We start from the raw sequence: 23697 nt of genomic DNA on the forward strand, positions 1-23697 counted from the left end.
CGTGTGCTCCAAGCCGCGCTCCGCGGTAATAACTATAAACAATAACTGATGGCCCACTCTCCCGATCACAACAGATAGTTCAGATGAAAGGTAACATGAAAGGTAACAGAGTCGGTGGACTTACGTGGATTCATGGACGTACAGAACTTCTGGAGCAGACGGAGTTAAGGAAGAGAAAGCAGCGAGATCAGGTGATGGCGTTTTCCTCCTTTTATGTGGATGAGATCTGTCGGTCATTGCCACCTGACCTAATTAAAGTGCCCCTGGCCCAGCTGAGTAAGTGGCCATGAATTAAAGGATTATTCCACCAACTCCATGGGCCTTTTCTACAGCCACGATGGAAATGTGTTAAATTCCACACTCCTCAAAAAGGCTTATTGCTCCCTGTCCTCCGTCATCTCATGGAGAGGAATTAGTCGAGCAACTGGCCGGATATATGTCCGGTTCTTTACCTGGATCTCCACTGATCTAATGCGACCATCGGTCAGAGGCATGGACTTAGTGATACGTCCCACTGGCCAGGATGCTCGAGGCAGCTGAGGGTCCACCATCATTACTACTTGGCCAGTTTCCAGGCTGGCCATTTCTCTCCGCCATTTCCCTCTGTGCTGTAGGCTTGGTAGGTAATCCCGAATGAATCGGGCCCAGAAATGGTCAGCCAAGATCTGGCTGTCGCCACCGGCGTCTGCCAACGAGGTTGGTATCAGCATACATGGCTTGAGGAAGTGACGCATCTCGGCGTCCCATCAAGAGCATATTCGGTGTAACCGGATTGGGGTCAGCGATGTCTGCAGAGAGATATCCCAAGGGTTTGGAGTTCAATATCCCTTCCACCTCTATCAGGACGGTCCGCAAGACAGTTTCAGTGACAGTTTGGTCCCCCTGGACGACTCGTAAGGCCGTCATTACAGATTTGATCTCTCGCTCCCATGTTCCTCCAAAATGAGGAGCTCCTGGAGGGTTACATTTGAATAAGATTTGTTGGTCCATCAGCTGATCCTGGAGGCTGGGTTCCATGGCTTGGAAGGCTTCCTCCAACTTGGCTTCTCCTGCCTTGAAGTTTGTGCCTCTGTCAGCCAGGATCTCGTAGGGTTTCCCCCGTCGGGAGATAAACCGCCGTAGGGCCATGAGGAAGGCTTCAGTATCCAAACTCTCCAGTAGGTCCAGGTGGACACACCTAGTCGTCAAACACTTGAATAGAATGCCCCAGCGCTTTTCCACTCGACGACCTAGCTTGATCGTCATGGGGCCAAAGCAATCTACTCCTGTTGACCAGAAGGGTGGTTTGACAAGGCGCAAGCGAGCAGGGGGTAAATCTGCCACTTTGGGCACAGTGGCTCCGGCCCGCCATCTGACATTCTACGCAGGCGTATTGGTGCTTACGAATGGCTCCTCGTCCTCCAAGTATCCAGTACTTCCGCCTCATCTCCCCATAGACCCTCTCTGGCCCTGGGTGGAGAAGCCTCTCATAACTCTTGATGAGGAGCCTGGTAAGAGGGTGTCTGGAGTCAAGGATAATTGGGTGGATAGCATCGGGGTCCAAAACTTCTGCTTGGCGCTCCCACCGACTCTGATCACTCAAAGTATTTGATCATATTCTGGGGCGCGAGAGAGAAGACGGCTCTCCTTAGCAACTTCCCTACCGGCTTTCAGAGCTTTTAGCTCCTCAGGTAAGCTAACTGCTTGTGCATGCTGGAGGAGGTGTCTCTGCCGCGAGGGAGGTGGGTATAGAAGCCACCTCATCTGAGGTCTGGTTTGTGGCGGCGATCAGATCTGGCAGTGTTTGGGATTGTGCTAGGTCAGGGAGAGCTGTTGTTGGTTCTGTAGAGATGCTGTAGCATTGGGCGGCCTTCCTTAACTCATGAGCTTCAGTTGGTTGCGGAGAGGCCGCATGCCTGGGGGCTGTCGGCCACTCGTCCTCTGGTTGGGACAAGAATGGTGGTCCCAAGCTCCAGCGATGGGGTTGAGCCAGTTCCCTAAGGGTTTTACCGCGAGTAACGTCATCAGCAGGATTGTTTATGCTATCAACATACCTCCAGTCCTGGACTTCTGTTAGGTCTTGGATTTCCGCAATGTGAGTTCCGACGAACACCCTATACCTGCAGGACTCCGATGTGAGCCAGGTCAATACAGTGGTCGAATCACTCCAGTAGATGACCCTTTGGATTGGCAAGGTGAGCTCGGCTGGCAAGGTAGAGGCCAACTGGGCTCCGGAAAGGGCAGCACTGAGTTCCAGCCTAGGCATTGACAACTGCTTCTTGGGTGCGACCCTGGACCTGGCCATGACAAAGGAGACATGGGTGTGTCCTGCCTTATCCTCCACTCTTAGATAGGAAACCGCCCCATAAGCTCGCTCGGAAGCGTCACAGAACACATGCAGTTCCAGGCATGATCCCAGTTGGTCAGCACAGGGTGGTACATAACATCTTGGCATTTGGACTTCAGAGAGCTCCGATAACTCTGTTTCCCAACAGATCCATTGTTCCACTAGGTCAGCCGGGTGGATCGGTTCATCCCAGTCCCTCTTGGTCTGCCACAGGTCCTGGACTAAGACTTTGGCCCGGGTTGTGTATGGCAGGATATACCCAAGGGGATCGTATTGACTGGCCAGGATCCGATAGATGTTGCGCAGAGTGGGGGTTTCGGTACTCAGGGCTGAGCGTTGCTTGTACCCAAGGGTATCCGGTATGCAGCTCCATCTCAGTCCTAGAGTGGGCTCTCGTGGGTTAGCGCCAGACTGCGATAGCCATAGTTCACTGCTACTGGACCTGGCTTGTGGCGGGAGGTGCTGGATAACCTCCGCTCTGTTACTCGCCCACTGTCGGACCTCAAATCCCCCTTTGGACAGGAGATTCCGTACTTTATCAAGGAGTGCTTTCGCTTCAGCCGTGGATGGGATGCTCTGTAAGCAGTTATCCACATAGAAGGCATTTTCCACTGAATCCCATACTTCTGGGTCACTGTCTGGGTGCTCCCGTGCGTGTATCTGCAGAGCGTATATGGCACAGCAAGGACTGCAGGTGGTGCCAAATGGGAGTACTTGCCATTCATAGATGGTGGGCTCTGCGTCTCGTTCCATATCTCGCCATATGAACCGGATCAGTGTGGTGTCGGAAGGCAGTAGACAAATCTGATGAAACATGGCTTTGATGTCTCCACTGAGGGCTGTTGAGTGCTGCCGGAACCGGAGAAGGACACCGAGCAAGGAAGGACCTAAGGTTGGTCCGGGGAGTAGACAGTCATTCAGGCTTTGACCAGCAGCTTGGAATGAACAGTTGAAGACAAGTCGGGTCTTCCCACCGTGTTGCTGGATAACATGGTGAGGGAGATACCAGGATTCGCTGAGTGGGTTTCCCTCTTCATGATCGGTCACTTTTGTGACATAGCCTGCCTTCAAGGTTATGAATCTCCTGGTTATGAACTTCAGCAAGCTCAGGATTCTTCACCAGGCGTCGCTCCGTTCCACGCAGTAGTGGGAGTACAGCCCGTGTTGTGGTTGCCAGAGGAGGATGGTTGGCCACCCGTAGCAGTGGGGTCGCGTACCTCTGAACGCCATCCAGTTCAGTGGTGGTGGTGCGCTTCTCCAGGAGGTCTAATGCATAGGAGTCATGTTTCGAGCGGGTGACCTCCTGTAGCTTCCGGTTGGAGAAGGTGTCCATCTTCCAGAGCATCTCTACATTCCGAAGGAGGTCAGTGGCTGCACAGGGGGATGGAGCTGGATTGCTTCTGGTGAAGAGGACTTGCTGTCACTGTACAGTTTGGGTGGAGAGAAGTAGATGGGCTGGACCTTGCACAGCCCAACCCAACCCAAGGATTTATGGACAGCAATGGGCCCTCCTTCTGGTCCAGCTCGTATAGGCTCAGTCAGGGTGACGAGATGTGGGTGGTCTGACCCAATCAGGATAAGTGGCTCTGGCCAGGTGAGGAAGAGGCAATCCTTGTAGATGAGAATATTGTTTCTGTAGAACACTTACTGGGCAGGAGTGCTCTGTGAGATTCAAGCCATCTGCCGTGAAGGCATTAGTGATGTTATAGGCCACGTCCCTGTTTCCTGAAGGTGAAATGCTAAAGGTCACAGCAGAGCCTTTCATTTGGATAACATCATGTCGCAACGTTCTGAGATTAAGGGTCTCGGGGGTCCCCTCCAGGTTTAGCTGACGGGTGGCCGCCGTGAGAATGATTGTTCTTTCTGACCCATCATCTAGAACGGCGAATGTATCAATGCTTCTCCCTTCATTTTGTAACACTCCTCGGTTCCTCCCCGGCTTCACTATTTAAGTACATGGTAGTGGGATTTGGCCTTTTCTGTCCCTCCTGGCGTTCAAACTCCTTCCTTCCCCCGGTGGCTATGGCTGAGATTGTGGCCTGGTGAGCGATGCTCTTCGCCTTTGCCTTCACCTCCAACCATGCGGCCAGGTCTCTGAGAGCATAGGTGCTTCTCGAGCCCTCTTTCAGGATGCCCTTGTTCAAATAAAGTTCAATGAAACTGTCTCTGAGGTACACTGGAAGCTTGCTAAGAAGCCTGTCCACGTGGGAGCCACATTTCAGCTCGTTCCCGTCTTCTCCTTCAGCGGATTGGAGCATCGAGGTCAGGGATTGGACAGCCAGGGAGAACTCTTGGAAGGCAGCATGGTCTCCCATTTTAATTGGAGACGTGTTCAGGATGTTTAGTTAATTCTGGACTAGCTGGCGTGGCTCACCATATCTCGCCTTCAGGGCCTGGAGAGCGGCAGTGTATGGTGTTGCGGAGTGCATAAAGGATTGGGCCAGCCTGTATGCACTGGGAAACCGCAAATGATCCATTAGTACTTGGTATTTGTAGCGTTCTGACAGATGACTGTGAATACCCAGTAGGCTCTCCAATGCCATTTCCAAAAGGACACATTCACTCTCCTTTCCGCTCTCAAAGTATGGCAGTTTGGGTCTGGGAATTCCATAGGCTGAGGCTACTAGAAGTTTCATAATGTTGGCTCCATCTTCTGGTTGCGTGAAGGATAAACCCGGGACTTCTGATGAGCCCACTGTGGCCTCATTGGGCCGGTTGCCTGCTGTCCCAGACCCGCCATTGGTGGCAGCCGGAATTGGGTGAGAGCCCTCCCACCTGATGTTTGAGGACTGGCCTGGCCCTGGACGAGAGGAACGATTTGCCGTGGTTGGTAATTGGCGGAAAGGCGAAGGAGTGATGCTTTGTCCAGATGGAGGAATGCTAACTTGTCACTGGCATAGAGGGCGTTGGTGGAGCGGCCTGTCCCCCGTGCTCCGTGTTGGCTGTTGACCCCGGAGCCTGTGTGCCATGCTGTACCAGAGGGGCAGATTGGGAAAGAAAGGCAGACAGGTCAGGTCCATGTGGAGGGGTGGTCAGGTCAACTCCCTGTTCGTTCCTCTCCAGGAAGGATGAGACCATCCGTGCCTCCTCCAATTCCCTTCTGGCTTGACGGTGCCTTCGCTGCTGTGCCAGGTCCTTGGCAATGAATTCCCATTCCTGTAGAGCTCTACGGGCCTGCACATCCAATAGGTGACAACGTTCATCAGCATGTCGTTCCTCCTCAATCTGACGCTCAATTTCCTCCAAAGCTAAGTTTCACCCTTCATCTGGACAAAGCATCACTCCTTCGCCTTTCCGCCAACTAAGTACACACCCCTGAGGGGCCCCAGTGTTAAGGATCAGCGTGGCAGACGTGTTGTTGTCTACTCTTACCACCTGGGGGCGGCCCGTCAGGAAGTCCAGGATCCAGTTGCAGAGGGAGGTGTTTAGTCCCAAAGTCCTTAGCTTAGTGGTGAGCTTGAGATTGCGTCATCTGTGGATCTGTTGGGGCGATATGCGAATTGGAATGGGTCTAGGGTGTCCGGGAGGATGCTGTTGATGTGAGCTGTATGAACTGTAACTCAGGACAATCTTTGACATTGTTGCATTTTTATATATTTTTTCAGTATCGATAAAGATCCTTATGTTGTACCCCAGCAAAAGGTGCACTTTCCACATTTAATTTCCTTGAGTTTACATCAGTCATCACCTATTCACATTGTGCACTCAGGGGTTTGGAACTCAAAATATCTAGCACTTCCAGATTTCAAAGGAGATGACATGCCACAGATAAAGAAAGTTCTACAATGTAGTGTTCCCAGGTGCATTAGCATAGCTTGGTTTGAAATAGTACAAATGACAGTATCCTAGACTAAAGCAAAAAGATGAATGGAATTTATATTTTTCAGAATCAATTAATTCAGCATTGAAAGAAAGTGATCCAAGACAGGTTCAAGTGAGTAGGTCAATTTTGGATGTGTGTGTTGGAGATTACTGCACTGTTGGAGCTAGAAACACAAGCATTTCTCTACAGCGGCAATAACATCTGCTAAATATGTGTATGCAACCAATAACATTTGATGTAGGCAGTCGCTGAAGGCACATATTTGATATAACATAAATGCAGCCAACTCTTGCTCTGCTGGCAGGGGGAACATGTGTGAAATCATTATTAATGTATAATGAATGTACTACTTAACTATAATTCATGCACATCATGTTTGTTTGACAGTCTGATAATATCAATCTTGGCCATAGTCTTAAAAATCAGTTGTGGTGAGCGAGTGTCTATCCACAGGAGTACTGATTGTCCCCCACGTAATTCACACCAATGGCCTCTTATATTACATCCTCATTGCCAGGACAGTAGATATCTATTTAATAGCAGACAATCGAAACAAATCAAAATGCTGAGCTAAATTTGCATTGCATAATGGCTTCATGATTTGTTTACTGCATACTTTGCCAGATTCAGATTGCTTGAAAATACCCATTTTAATCTGTCAAATCTGAATGGTCGATGTGCCAAATTGAGACATTAACTTGGAACAAAGGATTAAATATATGCAATTAATTCATATTTTGCAGATTTATGCCTGATGTGAACTATGTGAACTGGCCAAATATGCATGGCTTGGGGGACCTCTACGCCTTGCAGTGTGGAATGCCCATGCAACAATATCCAAAACTTGATCCATGTGTTTGTCAGCGTATTTGGATACAAAGCATTTGAGGGAATTCTTTGCCAAAGCCATGCTTGGTCTTAAAAGGGTTAATTGAGAGCAACATCTTGAAGAACCGGAAATGCAAAAATCTAAGTGAACATACAGGCAGCCCATATTGTTTCCATTTACAGTTCTGTTATTTAGAAATCGTTGGCCTTGAGGTCATTCTATTTCTAAAAGCTTCTAGTGATTATTTCACTCTGTCGCTCAGACAGCCAAAGATGTGGATAGAGAATACAGAGGGTTCAGTGATATAAGAAAACAGGGCAGTGGGTTTAAGTGCTCAGACTGGTCTGGGGATTAAGGTAATCAATATATTAGCCCTGCGACCTCCACCAATTACCATCTTATGTGTCCCAGGCTTGGCTGAACAGCCTATTGCACAGGGGCAGCTAGTTTATTAGCTGTGATTGGATTTCATTTTAGAGTGCAAACCCCCCCCCCAAAAAAACACACTGATGCACATTTAAGATCACCAAACCACACAGCTTAACATGAGTGAGCTGAGGACCAGAGGCTTTGTAAAACTGAAGAGATGGACACTGCCTCCTAGTGGGAGTGAGATGACCGTAACATTTAATTGCTCTTTCAGACTTAACTCTACTGCCTGATGATGTTTAAGTATTATGTCATAAAGGAACTCCCGACTGAACATTTGCAAGAAAATAATTTATTCCTTGTAAACCTCAGTGTTCAAGCCTAGCCGAGGTCAGACTTGGGGAGAAACAGAGCAATGACTGGGCATAATTTTTAAAAATAAAATAAAAGCTTTTTATACGTTCAACATCAGTTGAAGGACCAATTGACTAAACTAATCTGTACAAAAAGTTTCCATATACAGTAGGTCATAACACACAAATTACCATTTCAGATGACAGCAAACCACATCAGGCTCAAGCTATTCCTCCCTGCAGGGAATGAAAATGAGGTTAAATAAAAAATAAAATAAAAAAACAATACCAAAGAGTAGTGAAGAAATTGTTGACTGTTCTTAACGCCTATGTCCCAGGAAGTAGCCAATACTGTAACATTTACAAAACTTTAAACTACGTAAACAGTCTACTTACAAACAGGTGAGCAGTTTCCCCACCTGCTTGACATACTTCAGACAAGTCAGAGGAGAATGTTTGTCAAACACGTCAACCAATGTCTTTGCAGTATATTCCTAGAAAACAAGTAATCCTTTCTTGGCAAATGGGCTGAAGTTGAGTTTTCAGCAATAAAAAGGAGAAAGATTTATCATGCAGAATTCTGTGGGAAAAAAATGTAACGTTGATCATTTCCAGAGCCTAATTTCTTGTATAACTTACACACACAGGTCAGAGACACACACACACACACACAGGTCAGAGACACACACACACACACACAGGTCAGAGCCACACACACACAGGTCAGAGACACACACACACAGGTCAGAGACACACACATACAGGTCAGAGACACAAAATCCATCAGCGGTTTTCCCTTCCAAACAGATTTTTTTTTTTTTTACCGTGCAATTAAGTCAAAACAATAACATAAGTAGGGACAATAGTTAAACGAACAGGAGTTTCCAGTAGAGAGCTGTGTTATAGTTGGATGCAGTAGACTCCCATGCTGGGAGCCTGTTTGGAGTAGTAGTAACGTTACCATATTAGACCATGCTAGACCAGACAAAAGTGGCCATATTGTCCAAACTGTTGAGAAAGTAGATGGGCTATCTTTTCTGAACCTATGGTTAGGGTCCAGGTTATAATTGTATGTGGTTGGAAAGCCCTGTACTTCAGTCCTTTCTAGCATAGCAGGATACTAACTCCAACCACTGAGGTCCTGTCTCAAGGCACTGTGATCATGACAATTTGCATAAGACTATTCTGAGCTTAAAGAGAAGGCATATCATATATTAACTTCTCTTAAATACTGCCTTTGCTTAACACTTTTGGAAAGTATTGTAGAAATTAGGGTGCTTTTTGGGAAATAAATGTCATTTTGCAGATGATACTCAACATTTGGTGTTGTTGAGGATGGTTTACATTGACAGTATTTTATCCCTTGTTATTCTAACATAACATCTTGGTACAGCTCTGTTCTCATCCCAGTGATTTTTTTCTTCAACTTTGTGGTAAGATCAACAAGTAAATAGGAGATCACACAATCCACTTTCAAACATAATAGAACCAATACCACAAAACCCCATGAACACCCAATGGAACGTTCAATTTGGTCTGATATTCACAACTGAAAAATACCATTGACAAAACAGGGCTAGAGTCCATACCAACGTACAGATTGTAACGTCCTACCATAAATAAATGGGTATCCGCACTCAGCGATCAGAATTTCCAACATGGAAATAAGGGTGAGCACTCCTAGCAGAGATCCACATCCCAGATGTTAAATGAATAAAACCAACACCAGAATTAACCAAGACCAGAGACCAAGTAACAGGTGGAGTAGAAGGGGGAACGGAAACATCCTACATAAGCCCAATTCTGTAAGGTTTCACTAGAGATTTACCAAAAGAAAAAAGAACTGGTTTACATGTGATGTCCTAGTCTTTAAAAAAAAACTACAATAAATAGTCCCAATACAACATCCTTTGGACCTGGCAAGGAGGTCAGCTTTAAAAAAAAATAAAAAAGAGAATGACGGGTTGGAGGGAGCGTTCACTTTTTGAGTGGCTGGTAGATGGAGGCATTTGGGTCCAGGCCAGAGGGACTTGTGTCCATGAACTTGGAGGAGTAGTGGGGGGCCACAGGAGTCATGTTGCTGCTGTCAGCTGTGTAGGAGATGCTGGGCATGACAGCCATCACCTCAGCTATTTTCTGCTTCAGGTCCTTGATCTCCTGGTCCTTCTGCGGGATCTGACCTGAGACAGACACACACAAAATGTCAGACAAGACATTCATGTCATGCAACCTATTCTACATCAATCACATACAGTAGGAAATAAGTGTGACTGAGGCAGTACTACAGAGGGGCTAGACCCAGGCTAGACACTGACCTTGTGCGATCTCCAGCTGTCTCTTGGCATCACCCAGTGCTGAGAACAGGTCCAGTTTGATGCGGGTCTCTGCAGACAGGCTGTTCTCCAGGTGCTGGGTCTTTTCCTGCATGGCCGACAGCGCTGACATCAGCACTTCTGTGTCCTTCTCATTCTCCTTGTACTTCTGGAGCTCCTGAGAGAGGGGAAGAACACGTCACTATAAGTGACATTGTCTGTGTGCCAGTGTACAGCAGGTGTGAATGAGTCATTTTACAGAGTTACAGTTCATAGAAGGAAATCAGGCATTTGAAATAAATTAGGCCGCAATATATGGATTTCACATGACTGGGCAGGGACGCAGCCATGGGTGGGCATAGGTCCACCCACTTGGGAGCCAGGTCCACCCAAATCAGAATGAGTTTTCCCCCATAAAAAAGGGCTTTATTGCAGACAAATTCTCCTCAGTATTTCTGGACCAGGACATGTCACACACTGTCAATATGGAATGCCCTTAGTCTTCTTAAATAATTAGGGCTAATATTGGGCTGTATATAGAGTCAACATTTTAGCTACCTTAACCAAACATGTTCTTGACGTACTGTTTTCAACAAAACATACCCATCTTAACTGAACCTCACCTGCACGGTCATCTCCAGCTCTCTGAGCTGGTCTTCTTTGAGCTTGATGTCCATGGTTAGTTTCTTACACTCTGTCTCCAGCTCCGTGATCCGCCTCCTCATTGTATCTGTGCACTCCCCCCTGAGGAGCAGACAGAGAGAACTCAACTAAACACAGATGTATTTATGAAATAGTTGTGAATATCTCTGGAGCCTATACCTGGATGCTGCTGCTAGAGCGACGGCTCTGGCTGCGGTGGCATCCTCCAGCTTCTTGCGTTTCTTCTCATCTGCAAGCTGTTTCTCTGCGTTGGCGTGGGCCTCCTGCTCAACTTTCAGCCTCTTTTCCAGCTGGCCCATGGTCTGCTTGTCCTTCTGCTTGGCCTGGATAGTGTTATGGAGTCTGCACACACACAGGAGCCACAGACCATGCAGCACCATGCTAGCCAGCAGCCAGTGAGATTCCATTCCACCCCCAGTGTGTGCACGCGCACTCTAACAGTACTAAAAGGTAGTCATTTTCATCATGTAAGTTAACAGAGTGTGTATTGTGGAGATGGTGAGAGGGCAGGATGACAGTTTGGTAATCAAGTAAACTTTTCAATAATTTCTTTGCACTTTCGTAATCCTTAGCCTAGCATCCTTTGCCTAGCTTTGAGCATAGCCAACAGAGTTATGTGCACCAGTCTCCACCAACAGACAGAACGAGTGAAACAGGCTCTCTTGAGCGGCAATAGGAATCAGCTGGTCATTTGGGGCAGGCTGGGAGGGCCTACATGTCACCTTTAATTGCATCAGATAATTAACTACCCATAACCACCGAGTTTGTGTCTGTATGTAAATGCTAACTACCATATTAGGGTGGTCTTAAATAATGCTCCTTACCAAGGACACCCAGGAGTCCCCAGCTGGTCAGTGATTACTTAATTGGCCAATTAAAGCAGCCAGATGCATAAGTGCTCTCTCTGCTGCCGTGATATGAAGCCTGCACTGAGAGGAGAAGCAGACAGGATCCCATCTGTAAACTTCACTATTATGACCAGTCCTCACGCCAGAATGTTTTAACCCAGAGTTATTTGTATTTCAGACTAGCTCTTGTCCCTAGACAAGCATTTTGACATGGACATTCCAAGCTCAGTCCTGGGTTTTCAAGCAGTGATAACCTTTAGGTCTGAACTAGGTCCCCTGAGTTTTTCCTGACTGCATTACCCTGACTAGGAAAAACCTCACGTGCTATTGGAAGTTCGGAGTGGGAAATTTCACATCAATGACCAAGTTGGAAACTTGGTCATTGTGTTACCCGAGTTGCGACATTTCACATTTAACCAGAAGAGGACATCCTTTTTTGTCAATTACAAACGTATCAATGTGGATAATGTAGAAGGTTTGACCATATTGTCAAAATTAAGCAAGCTACCTAACTTTATTAGCAACGCTAGCCCCACTGGTCCCAGCAGGTGATCAGATCCAGTGGTCAATTCCTGACCTTTAACCTGCCCACTCACTTGTTCTGCAGTAGCTCGTTCTCCTGGCGCAGCTGGCCCAGTTCAGAGCGGATGGAGCGCTCAGCGCTGCCAAGGGAGCCGATCTGACTGCGCAGGTCCTGCTCCACCTGTCTGCTGGCCTGAAGGTCTGCCTTCAGCTTCTTCACATCCTGCTCCAGCCTGCAGTGGTAGAGGGGGAAAGGAAAGAAAATGAGGAAGGGATGAATAGAGAAGGATGAGAGAAACAATTTGATGAAGATTTGGTGTATGCGTTATGCAGAAACCGTAGGTTTTGGATCATCCACAATTCCTTTCTCCAGGCTTTGGTAAAGGTTTATATTGGTTTCATCTGCTCATAAGACTGTTTCAGTAGGGCCATCTTTGTACTCAACTCTTTTCTGTGGAGTGCTGCTGCGTAGTGGTTTGTATTTGGCCTAAGTATTACTGCTGTCAAAGCCTCCTGCTGATAGCAGATTCTCCTTCAGCCCTCCATTCTGGCTGTTGGCCTGTCCCTGACAGTTGTTTTAGCGTTAGTCTGTCGTCAGTTGTTTTCCTTAGCCAATCAGGTCAATGCCAATTTGATATAGTCAGTGTTTTGATATTCCAAATTGTTGATTAAGCTGTAACCATTTAATTATGTGTGGTTCTGAAATTTGATGAAATGTCTCCTTTGCGCTTTAAAATTACTTGCTTTTCTTTCATACTAGACACAGCTTTTGTCTTTACAAGTGTACAATCAATTCAACACTAACCAGTAAGAAACACCCTTCAGCCAAAAGTGTATACAGCAAAAAACACATTTGGACTAAGCCTATAGGCTACTGTCTAGGGTTGGGACGATACCAGTATGGCGATAATTGTTTCCTTGCCACGATACTAACAAAACAAAGCTGATTTAACTTTTAGGAAAACGGCCCTAATGTTGGAGACAAACATGTTATCCAGTCATATTTATTTTACAAGCTATAGAAGACAATATTTTATATACACAGCAGGTTATTGAAGGACCGAAGTGTTAGGTCTGCTTCGCGGTTCCATTTTTGCCATGGAAAAAATATTGCAATACTGGTATCGTCACAGCCCTACTACTGTCCAAATAATGTAGTTAGGCAAAAGCAGGGCACACATGTTCCCATGACAACTTGCCACAAACACCATCATTCACTTGACTTTCTGCTGATTTCACCAACAACCTTACACCCCCACACTCACTCACACCAATATGTCTGTACAGCACCATCACACAGCCAGTTGTACAACTAAAGAGCCAAAAGAGTCAGACAAACAACTCAAAGTTCTCATTTTTCAGCCAGCATAATTGTGGCAAACCATAGATTGTAACAGTCCAACTTTCTCACACCCCAGTCCAATGATATCACAGCTGAAACAGCTCAACTTAACACCTATCTATGTGCAGCATGGTCCGTTTGAGGTCAGGGACTGTGGTATCTGATAAAAGGGAAGCACCCATCATGCACCAGCAAGTTACTGATACTTTGGCCTGAAAATATGAGAACTGTGACATCCAGGCATCCAGGACCTACTTCTGTTAATACATTAGTGTTGTCACAATACCAGTATTGCAATACTAGGAAGTAAGGAAGCAAAGGAAACAAATACATTTAGCAATTTCATGAGGAAAATGTTGGGGGAAAAACATCCGTGTCACCCAGAATCACATTTGTTTATTTTGCAAGCTATAGCTCACAATATTTTAGAAAAGTAGGTTTTAAAAGGACCAGAGTTTACGCTTCGTATTTCCTTTTTTGCCAAGGGTTTAGAATAAAAAGAAACAGAATAAGGCTAAGCACAGGCAACATCCTAAAAGAAAACCTGGTTCAGTCTGCTTTCCAGACACTGGGAGGCACATTCACCTTTCAGCAGGACCACCAGTCACCATTGGCTTCATGGTGAAATACCTGAACAGTTTCCTTCCTCTCCGGAAAATGAGTTAGGAAATCTTAGTGACTGGGTGTATTGATACGCCATCCAAAGTGTAATGACTAACTACACCATGTTCAAAGGGATATTCAATGTCTGCATTTTTACCCATCTACCAATAGATTCCCTTCTTTGCAAGGCATTGGAAAACCTCCCTGATCTTTGTAGTTGAATCGCACTGTTTGAAATGTACTGCTCGACTGAGGAACCTGAGACAATTGCATGAGTGGGGTACAGAACTTAGGTAGTCATTCAAAAATCATGGTAAACACTATTACAGAGTCCGTGCAACTTATTGTGTGACCTGTTAAGCAAATGTTTACTACTGAACCCATTTAGGCTTGCCATAACAAAGGGGTTGAATACATTGTCTTAAAACATCTGCTTTCATTTTTAATTAATTGGTCAAAACTTTAAAAAACATCATGTCACTTTGACATTATGGGGTATTGGGTGTAGGCCAGTGACAAAACAATCTCAATTTAATCCATTTTAAATTCAGGCTAACACCAATGTGGAAAGGGGTGTGAATAGTTTCTGAAGGCACTGTAACTGATTAATATATGATAACGACAACTTATACTGGCATAAATGCAAGGACAGAAAAATAATGTTTTATGTCACACGATTTTGGACAAATCCGTCAAGACACCAACCATGATAAAGGGTTAAACACAGGCTTTAAATCAACTGGTGAATTTTATTGAATATAGCTATGATCCCCCATTATATCTTAATGTAGTGTAAAAAAAAAAAAAGGCAGATCATCAATGACTTAACAGCTGTAACAATTTGTCCAGTGTAGGAAATCCTCAATGGTACCCTAATTTATAGAAAGTCCCTCTTACCGTACGAGCGCCTCAGGCTTGCTTAGCTGATTGTTAGGGATGCAGTTGTCTGTTGGGTCCCTGTGGGAGCCTACTGCTGGGCCCTTCCCCGCTGCACACTTCTGCTTCTTCCCCCAGGAAAAGGAGGAAGGGGCTGATGGGACGCTGCCGTTGGTGGCGCAGTGTCCGCAGGGCAAGGAGTTGACTGCCGCGTTTCCACTGGAGTTCTTGTAGTTTTTCGAGGAGGAGTTCTCCTCCTTCAGCAGCAGGTTCTCTGTGCTGCCCACCAGCTCTGTGGTGAGTCTCTTGTTGTTCATATGGTTCTCCATGTACTCCATCTCCTGGAGTTTAGAGTCTACCGATGATGGCAGGATGCTGTTGTGTTGCTTTTTGGCCTCGCGGCCCTCTTTCCCTTTATCTCTGTACTCCAGCTCCGGCAGCATAGCTGCCATTTTTTTACTGGCGGGGGCACCATTCTGTGAGACTGGGGTGGAGTCCATCTCAGATATCCCTTTAGCTAATGCAGCTGAATGGAAGGTGGAAGTAAGAAAGGAGAGAATGAAAGAGTGAGATTAAACACATATTTGACCAACATCACTTGGACTGTGTCTGGAGCATCAGTTGTGTGCATCTCTCACCTTCCTCTGCCTCCCTTTCCTGTCTCTGGAGCATCTGTTGCTCTGGTGGCAGGGCCTGCAGCAGGAGCTGCATGTAGAACTCATTCTCCTTCTGCACCACCTCCTGCCTTCTTAAGCGCATCTTATAGCTGACGTAGCTGTTGAATCCAAAGCCCAGTGTCACCACTGGGTAGCCAATGCTACAGAGACATGGATAGAGTTCAGGGGGGTAAGTAAGTTCAGACAACACATCACCAAGACAATGATTCACAAGTTGAAAAGCATAGGTGCTATGAAAAAAGCCTTGAGATGAATATCACTCCAGAAAGTAAAGCTGGAGGAATGACTTGCCCTAATATCCTGCATTACTACATAACAGCTCAATTACAGCACATCATACAGGCTCAAATCTAAATCCACTCAAATGTCTTAAAGAGTATTTAGACCATAAATGTAGGTATTTTCAACCAAACAGTGGTGTATGACCTTACAGATCTTGGGCAGAAATATTCCATAAGCCATCTTAGAATATGTATGCTTTTTAATAATGCTACAGACTGAAACCAGCATGCACTCTTTTTGTGGAAAGTGGTGTCTGAGCTTGGGGGATATACAGACATCATTACTTGTATATTATGCTTAACAAGCGGAAATAATATTGTTTTCTGAGAGTCAAATGGGGCAGAACACTTCCCTCCTTGGCCTGTGGGTCTGAGGCGGAATCTTAGTCCAGCTTCCTCATAGATCCACACATATAGCCTAGACAAAGATCCTGCCAGGGCTTGGACAAAACACTTAACTTACCAATGTGAAGCGAATGGGCGACACAAGTCGACATGGAAGTTCTTCAGGTCTTTGAATCGGATGGCTGCCTCTATGTACACAAAGAGTATCCAAAGAGACACTGTGGGGAGACAGACCCCCCTCTCTGTGGAAGAAAAATAAGTATTAGAACAGAAAAGACTACTGGTCATAACCACACATCTACATTAAAAAAAAAATATATATATATATATACAGTGGGGCAAAAAAGTATTTAGTCAGCCACCAATTGTGCAAGTTCTCCCACTTAAAAAGATGAGAGAGGCCTGTAATTTTCATCATAGGTACACTTCAACTATGACAGACAAAATAAGAAAGAAAAATCCAGAAAATCACATTGTAGGATTTTTAATGAATTTATTTGCAAAATATGGTGGAAAATAAGTATTTGGTCAATAACAAAAGTTTCTCAATACTTTGTTAAATACCCTTTGTTGGCAATGACAGAGGTCAAACGTTTTCTGTAAGTCTTCACAAGGTTTTCACACACTGTTGCTGGTATTTTGGCCCATTCCTCCATGCAGATCTCCTCTAGAGCTAGATGTTTTGGGGCTGTTGCTGGGCAACACGGACTTTCAACTCCCTCCAAAGATTTTCTATGGGGTTGAGATCTGGAGACTGGCTAGGCCACTCCAGGACCTTGAAATGCTTCTTACGAAGCCACTCCTTCGTTGCCCGGGCGGTGTGTTTGGGATCATTGTCATGCTGAAAGACCCAGCCACGTTTCATCTTCAATGCCCTTGCTGATGGAAGGAGGTTTTCACTCAAAATCTCACGATACATGGCCCCATTCATTCTTTCCTTTACACGGATTAGTCGTCCTGGTCCCTTTGCAGAAAAACAGCCCCAAAGCATGATGTTTCCACCCCCATGCTTCACAGTAGGTATGGTGTTCTTTGGATGCAACTCAGCATTATTTGTCCTCCAAACACGACGAGTTGAGTTTTTACCAAAAAGTTATATTTTGGTTTCATCTGACATTCTCCCAATCTTCTTCTGGATCATCCAAATGCGCTCTAGCAAACTTCAGACGGGCCTGGACATGTACTGGCTTAAGCAGGGGGACACATCTGGCACTGCAGGATTTGAGTCCCTGGCGGCGTAGTGTGTTACTGATGGTAGGCTTTGTTACTTTGGTCCCAGCTCTCTGCAGGTCATTCACTAGGTCCCTCCGTGTGGTTCTGGGATTTTTGCTCACCGTTCTTGTGATCATTTTGACCCCACGGGGTGAGATCTTGCGTGGAGCCCCAGATCAAGGGAGATTATCAGTGGTCTTGTATGTCTTCCATTTCCTAATAATTGCTCCCACAGTTGATTTCTTCAAACCAAGCTGCCTACCTATTGCAGATTCAGTCTTCCCAGCCTGGTGCAGGTCTACAATTTTGTTTCTGGTGTCCTTTGACAGCTCTTTGGTCTTGGCCATAGTGGAGTTTGGAGTGTGACTGTTTGAGGTTGTGGACAGGTGTCTTTTATACTGATAACAAGTTCAAACAGGTGCCATTAATACAGGTAACGAGTGGAGGACAGAGGAGCCTCTTAAAGAAGAAGTTACAGGTCTGTGAGAGCCAGAAATCTTGCTTGTTTGTAGGTGACCAAATACTTATTTTCCACCATAATTTGCAAATAAATTCATAAAAAAATCCTACAATGTGATTTTCTGAATTTTTTTTCTCATTTTGTCTGTCATAGTTGAAGTGTACCTATGATGAAAATTACAGGCCTCTCTCATCTTTTTAAGTGGGAGAACTTGCACAATTGGTGGCTGACTAAATACTTTTTTGACCCACTGTATATATGCAGATTTACTTCCTCTGAACATGAAACCAGAGGTTTACAGGGTGGTCAGAACAGCAGCCTCCCTCACCAGACCAAGAACACAAACATCACGACAGCAGCAGAGTAGATTAGCTTTTGAGTGACGAAATGAGACACACAGCCACAAAAGGGCAACTTTTTTGAAGTTGCCGATCAAACAGAAGGGGGAACTAACAAAGAGTAACTGGAATCAACCAAAACAGGTGTGGTTTTAGGAGTGGTCCTGAAAGACACTGAAAGTTGACTAGCAACAACAACTGGGATCCAAGACACCCACCACGAGCACCCACTAAATTTGCCCAAGAAGAGGCAAACAAAATAAAAACCCACATCAAACTTAAAGTGTCGTGGAAAATCACTTCAAATATAACTCTTACAAGAACTTTGTGAACTCAAATATGATTTTTAATACAAATTGTATTGCAATCTGGAATGTCCGCGGAACACACCCTTTCCCAGAACTCTAGCTCTTATATTTATACACACATAGTATTATGTCCATCCCTTATGCAAATGAAGTTTCTCTTTTTTAAGTCATTCACCACCATTATCTTTTAGTTCAAGCTTCCTACTTGTTCACGCCCAATAACGCCCATATCTGCTTTCAATTAGTTTATAATGGTGACCGGACCCTCTATCTTAGTGTGTCAGCATATCTATCATTAGTGTGTCAGCATAATTTGTCACTTCCTTTCATTAATATGTCAATGTACTCTTTGTTCAGTTTGCCTTTATTGGAATCAGCAGATTCTGTCTTATACGCCTTCTTTTTAGAAGGAGCTGACTATGGGTCCTTTTTATCATTAGTGTGTCAGGTCAGCAGACCATGTGTCTCCCCCTTTCATTAATGTGTCCAATTGTCTTAGGCATATTTCTCTGGTATGTGTCTTATTGGAATTGTCAGACTATATGTCTCTTCTACCATTAGCATCCAGTTGCCTTATGTTACTACTACAATCCCCCCTCTGGGGCTATTTAGCCACATAAATGATACAAATAAGACTTTGGGATAGTAAAAGAAAATACCTATGATAAACAAGAAAATACAAAAAATAAAAACAAAGTGAAGCATATAAACCAACTAGACCAAACATCTCCAATGTGAAATAGGAGTAAAAGATCTAATCAGAAACATAAAAAAACAAAAACTAACTAGACCAAACATCTCCAATTGTCATAAGAGTAATAGATCAAATTTGGTATAAAAAATATAAGGATAAAATATTACATATTTGATGAAGCATGAGCGTGTAGGTACATAGCCTTGCCTGAGGTTATCTCAGTTATGTGAAAATCAAAATAATACAAGGAGTATAATAATAAATGAATAAGAAAAAAATCAAAGACCTACATGCAGTTACAAAAGAAAATTGACACAACATCATTCTAAATTTAAGCATTTCAACATGATCCTCCCTCGCAGACACCTCTCTAATAAAGTGATATCAATGATATCAACCTTTGTTTAGAAGATTAAGGACATGGTCCATAGACACTTGTAACCGGAATACCCTTTGTTACCTAACATGTTTTTTTGAAATTAACCTAGTTTTTAGAAGGCATAACTAGCTTTAATTAAAGGAAACCATATATATATTCATTGATATACATATCTAAAAATTCAACCAAACATACAGAAACACAAGGCCTTAAACAAAAATAGATATACTAAAATCCTTACATAGGAGCACAGTCCTCATCCTGACAGATTCTACAATCACCTCTTTGTCATTTTGCGCAAAACACGGGGTCTCCGTGATGGTCATGGCCTTCCACATTAAATTTTGTGCACCACTTGCACCTACGGCGCAAATGACACTTTTTGTGGACATGTACCAGTAGACAGTCGTCTGAATTTGGGAATACAGCATATACAGGCAGACCATCCTTACTGAAATCATGGCAAGCATAACCACCTCCCGGCATCACTCCATAGAGACAGTTTGGATTGCCAAAGGGGCAGTCCAGAGGTCCACCAACTGCATTGCAAAGTTTTCCATATTTATTGGTATAATGGCCTGGGCTCCCAGGTACAGGATTAATTATCACTGGAGGGTCAGCACTCCTTACAGACATCTGTTTAACTGTTGTCTGGACCACAAGTGATTTTATCAAGGGTAAAACACAACAAAATACAAGACCCAGAGCCAATAACCCCCCTCCCAGCACAATAGCCATCCTAGCAAACACAGCTCCCCACTTTCCTAATGCTAGATCCAACCAATCCCAAACATGAGAGTCAAACCCAGCATTTGCCTTAACCTCTGCTCGTAAACCTTTAAGTTTAGCCATAGCGATAGCGAAGGATCCATCAGTGTTATTGGGAATAAAAGTGCAACAATCATCTCCAAACATAACACAAACTCCACCCTTCTCCGCTAATAGCCAATTGAGAGCCTGTCTGTTTTGCCAAGTCATTTTACTTGTAGCCTGTACCTGTTCCCCCAACGCTGTTAGAGCCGAGTCGGTATAGTTAATAAATCTCTGTTGGTTTATAGTAAATATAATTAATCCACTCTAAATTCTTATTAGGTGTTATCCACAAAAAGATTGATTCAAATCCTGATTTAATCTCATCTCTTGCTTTGTACTCGTTAGGAACACCTCTAGGTTGGCCTATTGCATCCAAATAGACCTTGGGGTCAGACTCATATTCTCTTTTTACTCTATTTTTAGTATTTTGTTGCCTAGCATCACTAGGATCCCATTCAATGATAGTTATCTGTTGAATCAACCTAACTCTTGCACAGAGACCTGTCCATCCCTTTGGCAATGTTGCCCTTAATCTCTTTCCCCCACATATCCAGAAGAAATCTGCAACTACCTTGGTCTGTTCTTCATATGGTGCAATTAAAGGTAGTGCTAGAGTTTGATTTTGACAACTATCATGAATGACCACTTTTCCCACCCAACTTCCAGCTGCTTGATAAGTAGCCCTTCTTGGAGTGTCTGCATTCCATGTGGTATCCGTAGTTAAGTGCCATGTGATCTCGCATTGACCTTTAAACTTCCCCATCTCATTCTGTCCTTTTGTGCTGTTAAAACATTCATATGTTTGTTGATAATCTATCCGATATTTATGTGGGACCTCTAGCTTCTGTACTTCCATCCTTATATCCAATTCTTTACACCACTTTCCCCAACCAGTTTGATTGTAATACTGATGATAATATGGATTACCCAAATATGACAAACATTCAGCTGGGCAATAAGGCCTTTCTGGTCTACTCAAATGACAAAAGTTCTTATTAAAATCAGCACAGTCCTTGTAATCATAAGGACTTGGTACCACCACTAATTCTGTCAGCGGAGAGGGTGCACATAGTAAGCAATTTGTCAATTTTAATTTCATTGCTGTATATTGAGCCCATTCATACCATTCATTTCCTACTAATTTCTTCAATGATTTGTCCTTGTATAGTTCTGGGGTTAAAGCATCAGTTGGAGTCACATTGTCCTTTTCTCGAGGCAGATTGTTAGTGTTTTTCAGAAAGTTCCAAATGTCAGTAAAAAACCCTTTTGGTTCTGATGCCTCAGGTTTCTTTGTGGGTACATTAGACTGTTTGTTAATAGCAATGGATGATACCTTGGTAGTAACCGCTGTAATCCTTGCAGCAGTTTCCACTGTTGTTGTCGTTTTAGTTATCACCAGCTCTTCCTGTTTAGGTATTGGCGTAGGACCAATTCTAATGACTGTGGTGCTACTCCCTTTGGTCAATCTGGTTCTCGTTATTTCAACTATTAAGTCTTCACCTTCAACTGGTTCAATCTGATTCATGGTGAGCACCCACTCGTCTACTTCTTTGGTTAATGTCAGGTCACATCCTTTTGGGTCCCAAATGACTTCTCCCTTTGTTTGGTGATGTGTCCATCCACAGAATGCAATCTCAGGTAGAGGCTTGATCCTTTTGATTGAGATTGTCTTCTGTTCTCCTGTTTCAGTTATGAGTTGAGGTGGAACAGAGATTCTAACCTTGTCAGTCTTTTTTAATTGTTCGGCTGATTCCTCTCTTCTCTTCCTGCTTCCACCATACTTCTTGATTGTGTATTAGTCTGTTGTTTCTATACTAGCATTCACTGTTGCTTCTGTTATGTCAATGTCATTATTCTTTTGTTCTTCTAACATCAATTGTCTGTAAAGGAGGCCATTCAAAAGTTTAAAAGTCAATTGTGGGGAAATCCCCATTTTCTTCAGCTTGCAGGACTTTTCCTCCTCTTTCTTCACCTGAGGCTCCCTCCTCAGGCCGGACTTAACTTCCATCTGGAAGGTTTCAATTTTTAGGGAAAAGATGTTCTCATTCTGTGCCTTGTGAGGCCTCTCCTCCTCTTATGGGTGCATTAGTCAGTGCACTTGTCGTATTTTGGCTTTCACTTCATTTGCTGTTTTCTTGGCTCCTCCCTGGCGTCTCAATCGTTTCCGCTGCTCCTGCTCCCTCCGGGCTCCCTCCTGGTGAATCAGCATCCTCAGTGTCCTCATCTCTATGTGGTTGTATCCTTCTCTCTGTTGGGACTCAGCTGCAGTGGTTCAGATGGTACCACGTCTGGCTTCTTTTCACTTGGACGGCCGTTCTTGTTGCTTTGGCCACCTCATAGGGTCCATCTCTCCTCGGTTGATCCCACTTCCTCCGGATCCCTCCAACGTGGACTAGATCTCCTGGTATCACTGAGAGAGGTCCTTCTGGTCCCCTTGGATCATCAGACGCAGAACCTCTCATCCTGGTTCAGGTTTCTGCCTACTTTCTGTGAAGCATTCATACTTAGAGACTTATGGCCTCTGTTCTAAGATTGCACCATACATCCTCTTACTTCCATCACTCATCACACAACAAACAGACATTCCAGCTGAAGCTGGCGAACCCCTCTCCTTCTGGTTTCCTAAACATAAGACTTGGAAAACAACAGACAAAACATAACAGCATTGACAATGTTATGTGTTATGCATAAATATATTCATGCAAACTGAAATCTGAGACCATGACAATTCCCACTCTCTCTTTACCTGACTCTATGCCTCCAGGATACTTTTCTGCTGGACTCCACAAAAATAAAAGCCCTAAAAAGCTTCCTCATGCTTCCACCCAGTCTTCCCCTTTCGGCCACAGGTTCTGAGAGGTGTTCCCAAATCATGTCATTTTTACTTAGTTTCCCATCTACTCCATTTCAACTGATAATCATGTGCATAACCTACAATTAACATTCTCTCTTCTTGAATTAATTCAACACTGTATATGCTTTCATATCAATCCCTTTAACATGTTTGTTTAGAGTATAATATCCTATCATCCATTCTCTTTCACATGATGTATTAAAAATAAAACAAGTAGCCTCCAAACTCAACCCAGTATGTCTATAGTAGCCCCAAAACTCAACCCAGTATGTCTATAGTGAAATCTAGTCTCTCTCTCTCTCTCTCTCTCTCTGATTCCACGTCCTCTGTCATGGTGTTTTCAAGCTCACCCATTATTCAGCTGGACCTCACTTCTCGTGAGACTTATGCACCCACCAAAGAGAGACATGAAAATCTTTACCACTGCAGTGTTGTAAGAAGTATACCCCCAGCCTGGTGTATCTTGATGT

The 23697-nt window shown here is 44.4% G+C and overlaps 1 protein-coding gene across 4 annotated transcripts in view; it reads right to left on the reverse strand.

Annotated features, from left to right (window-relative positions):
* Window positions 1–7679: 7679 nt before the first annotated feature.
* LOC139553675 (macoilin-2-like) overlaps window positions 7680–23697 on the reverse strand; it is a 34908-nt gene continuing 18890 nt past the window's right edge. For all 4 annotated transcript variants that reach the window (XM_071366254.1, XM_071366253.1, XM_071366257.1 and 1 more), the window contains 8 exons: window positions 16288–16411; window positions 15505–15683; window positions 14888–15392; window positions 12120–12278; window positions 10835–11017; window positions 10636–10756; window positions 10016–10190; window positions 7680–9880 (listed from right to left, as the gene is read on the reverse strand). In XM_071366254.1, the coding sequence (XP_071222355.1) occupies window positions 9678–9880; window positions 10016–10190; window positions 10636–10756; window positions 10835–11017; window positions 12120–12278; window positions 14888–15392; window positions 15505–15683; window positions 16288–16411 (1649 nt within the window). In that variant the 3' untranslated portion in view covers window positions 7680–9677. The remainder of the gene's footprint in view (window positions 9881–10015; window positions 10191–10635; window positions 10757–10834; window positions 11018–12119; window positions 12279–14887; window positions 15393–15504; window positions 15684–16287; window positions 16412–23697) is intronic.

Source organism: Salvelinus alpinus, chromosome 25, assembly GCF_045679555.1.
Source record: "Salvelinus alpinus chromosome 25, SLU_Salpinus.1, whole genome shotgun sequence".
Taxonomy (NCBI): Eukaryota; Metazoa; Chordata; class Actinopteri; order Salmoniformes; family Salmonidae; genus Salvelinus; species Salvelinus alpinus.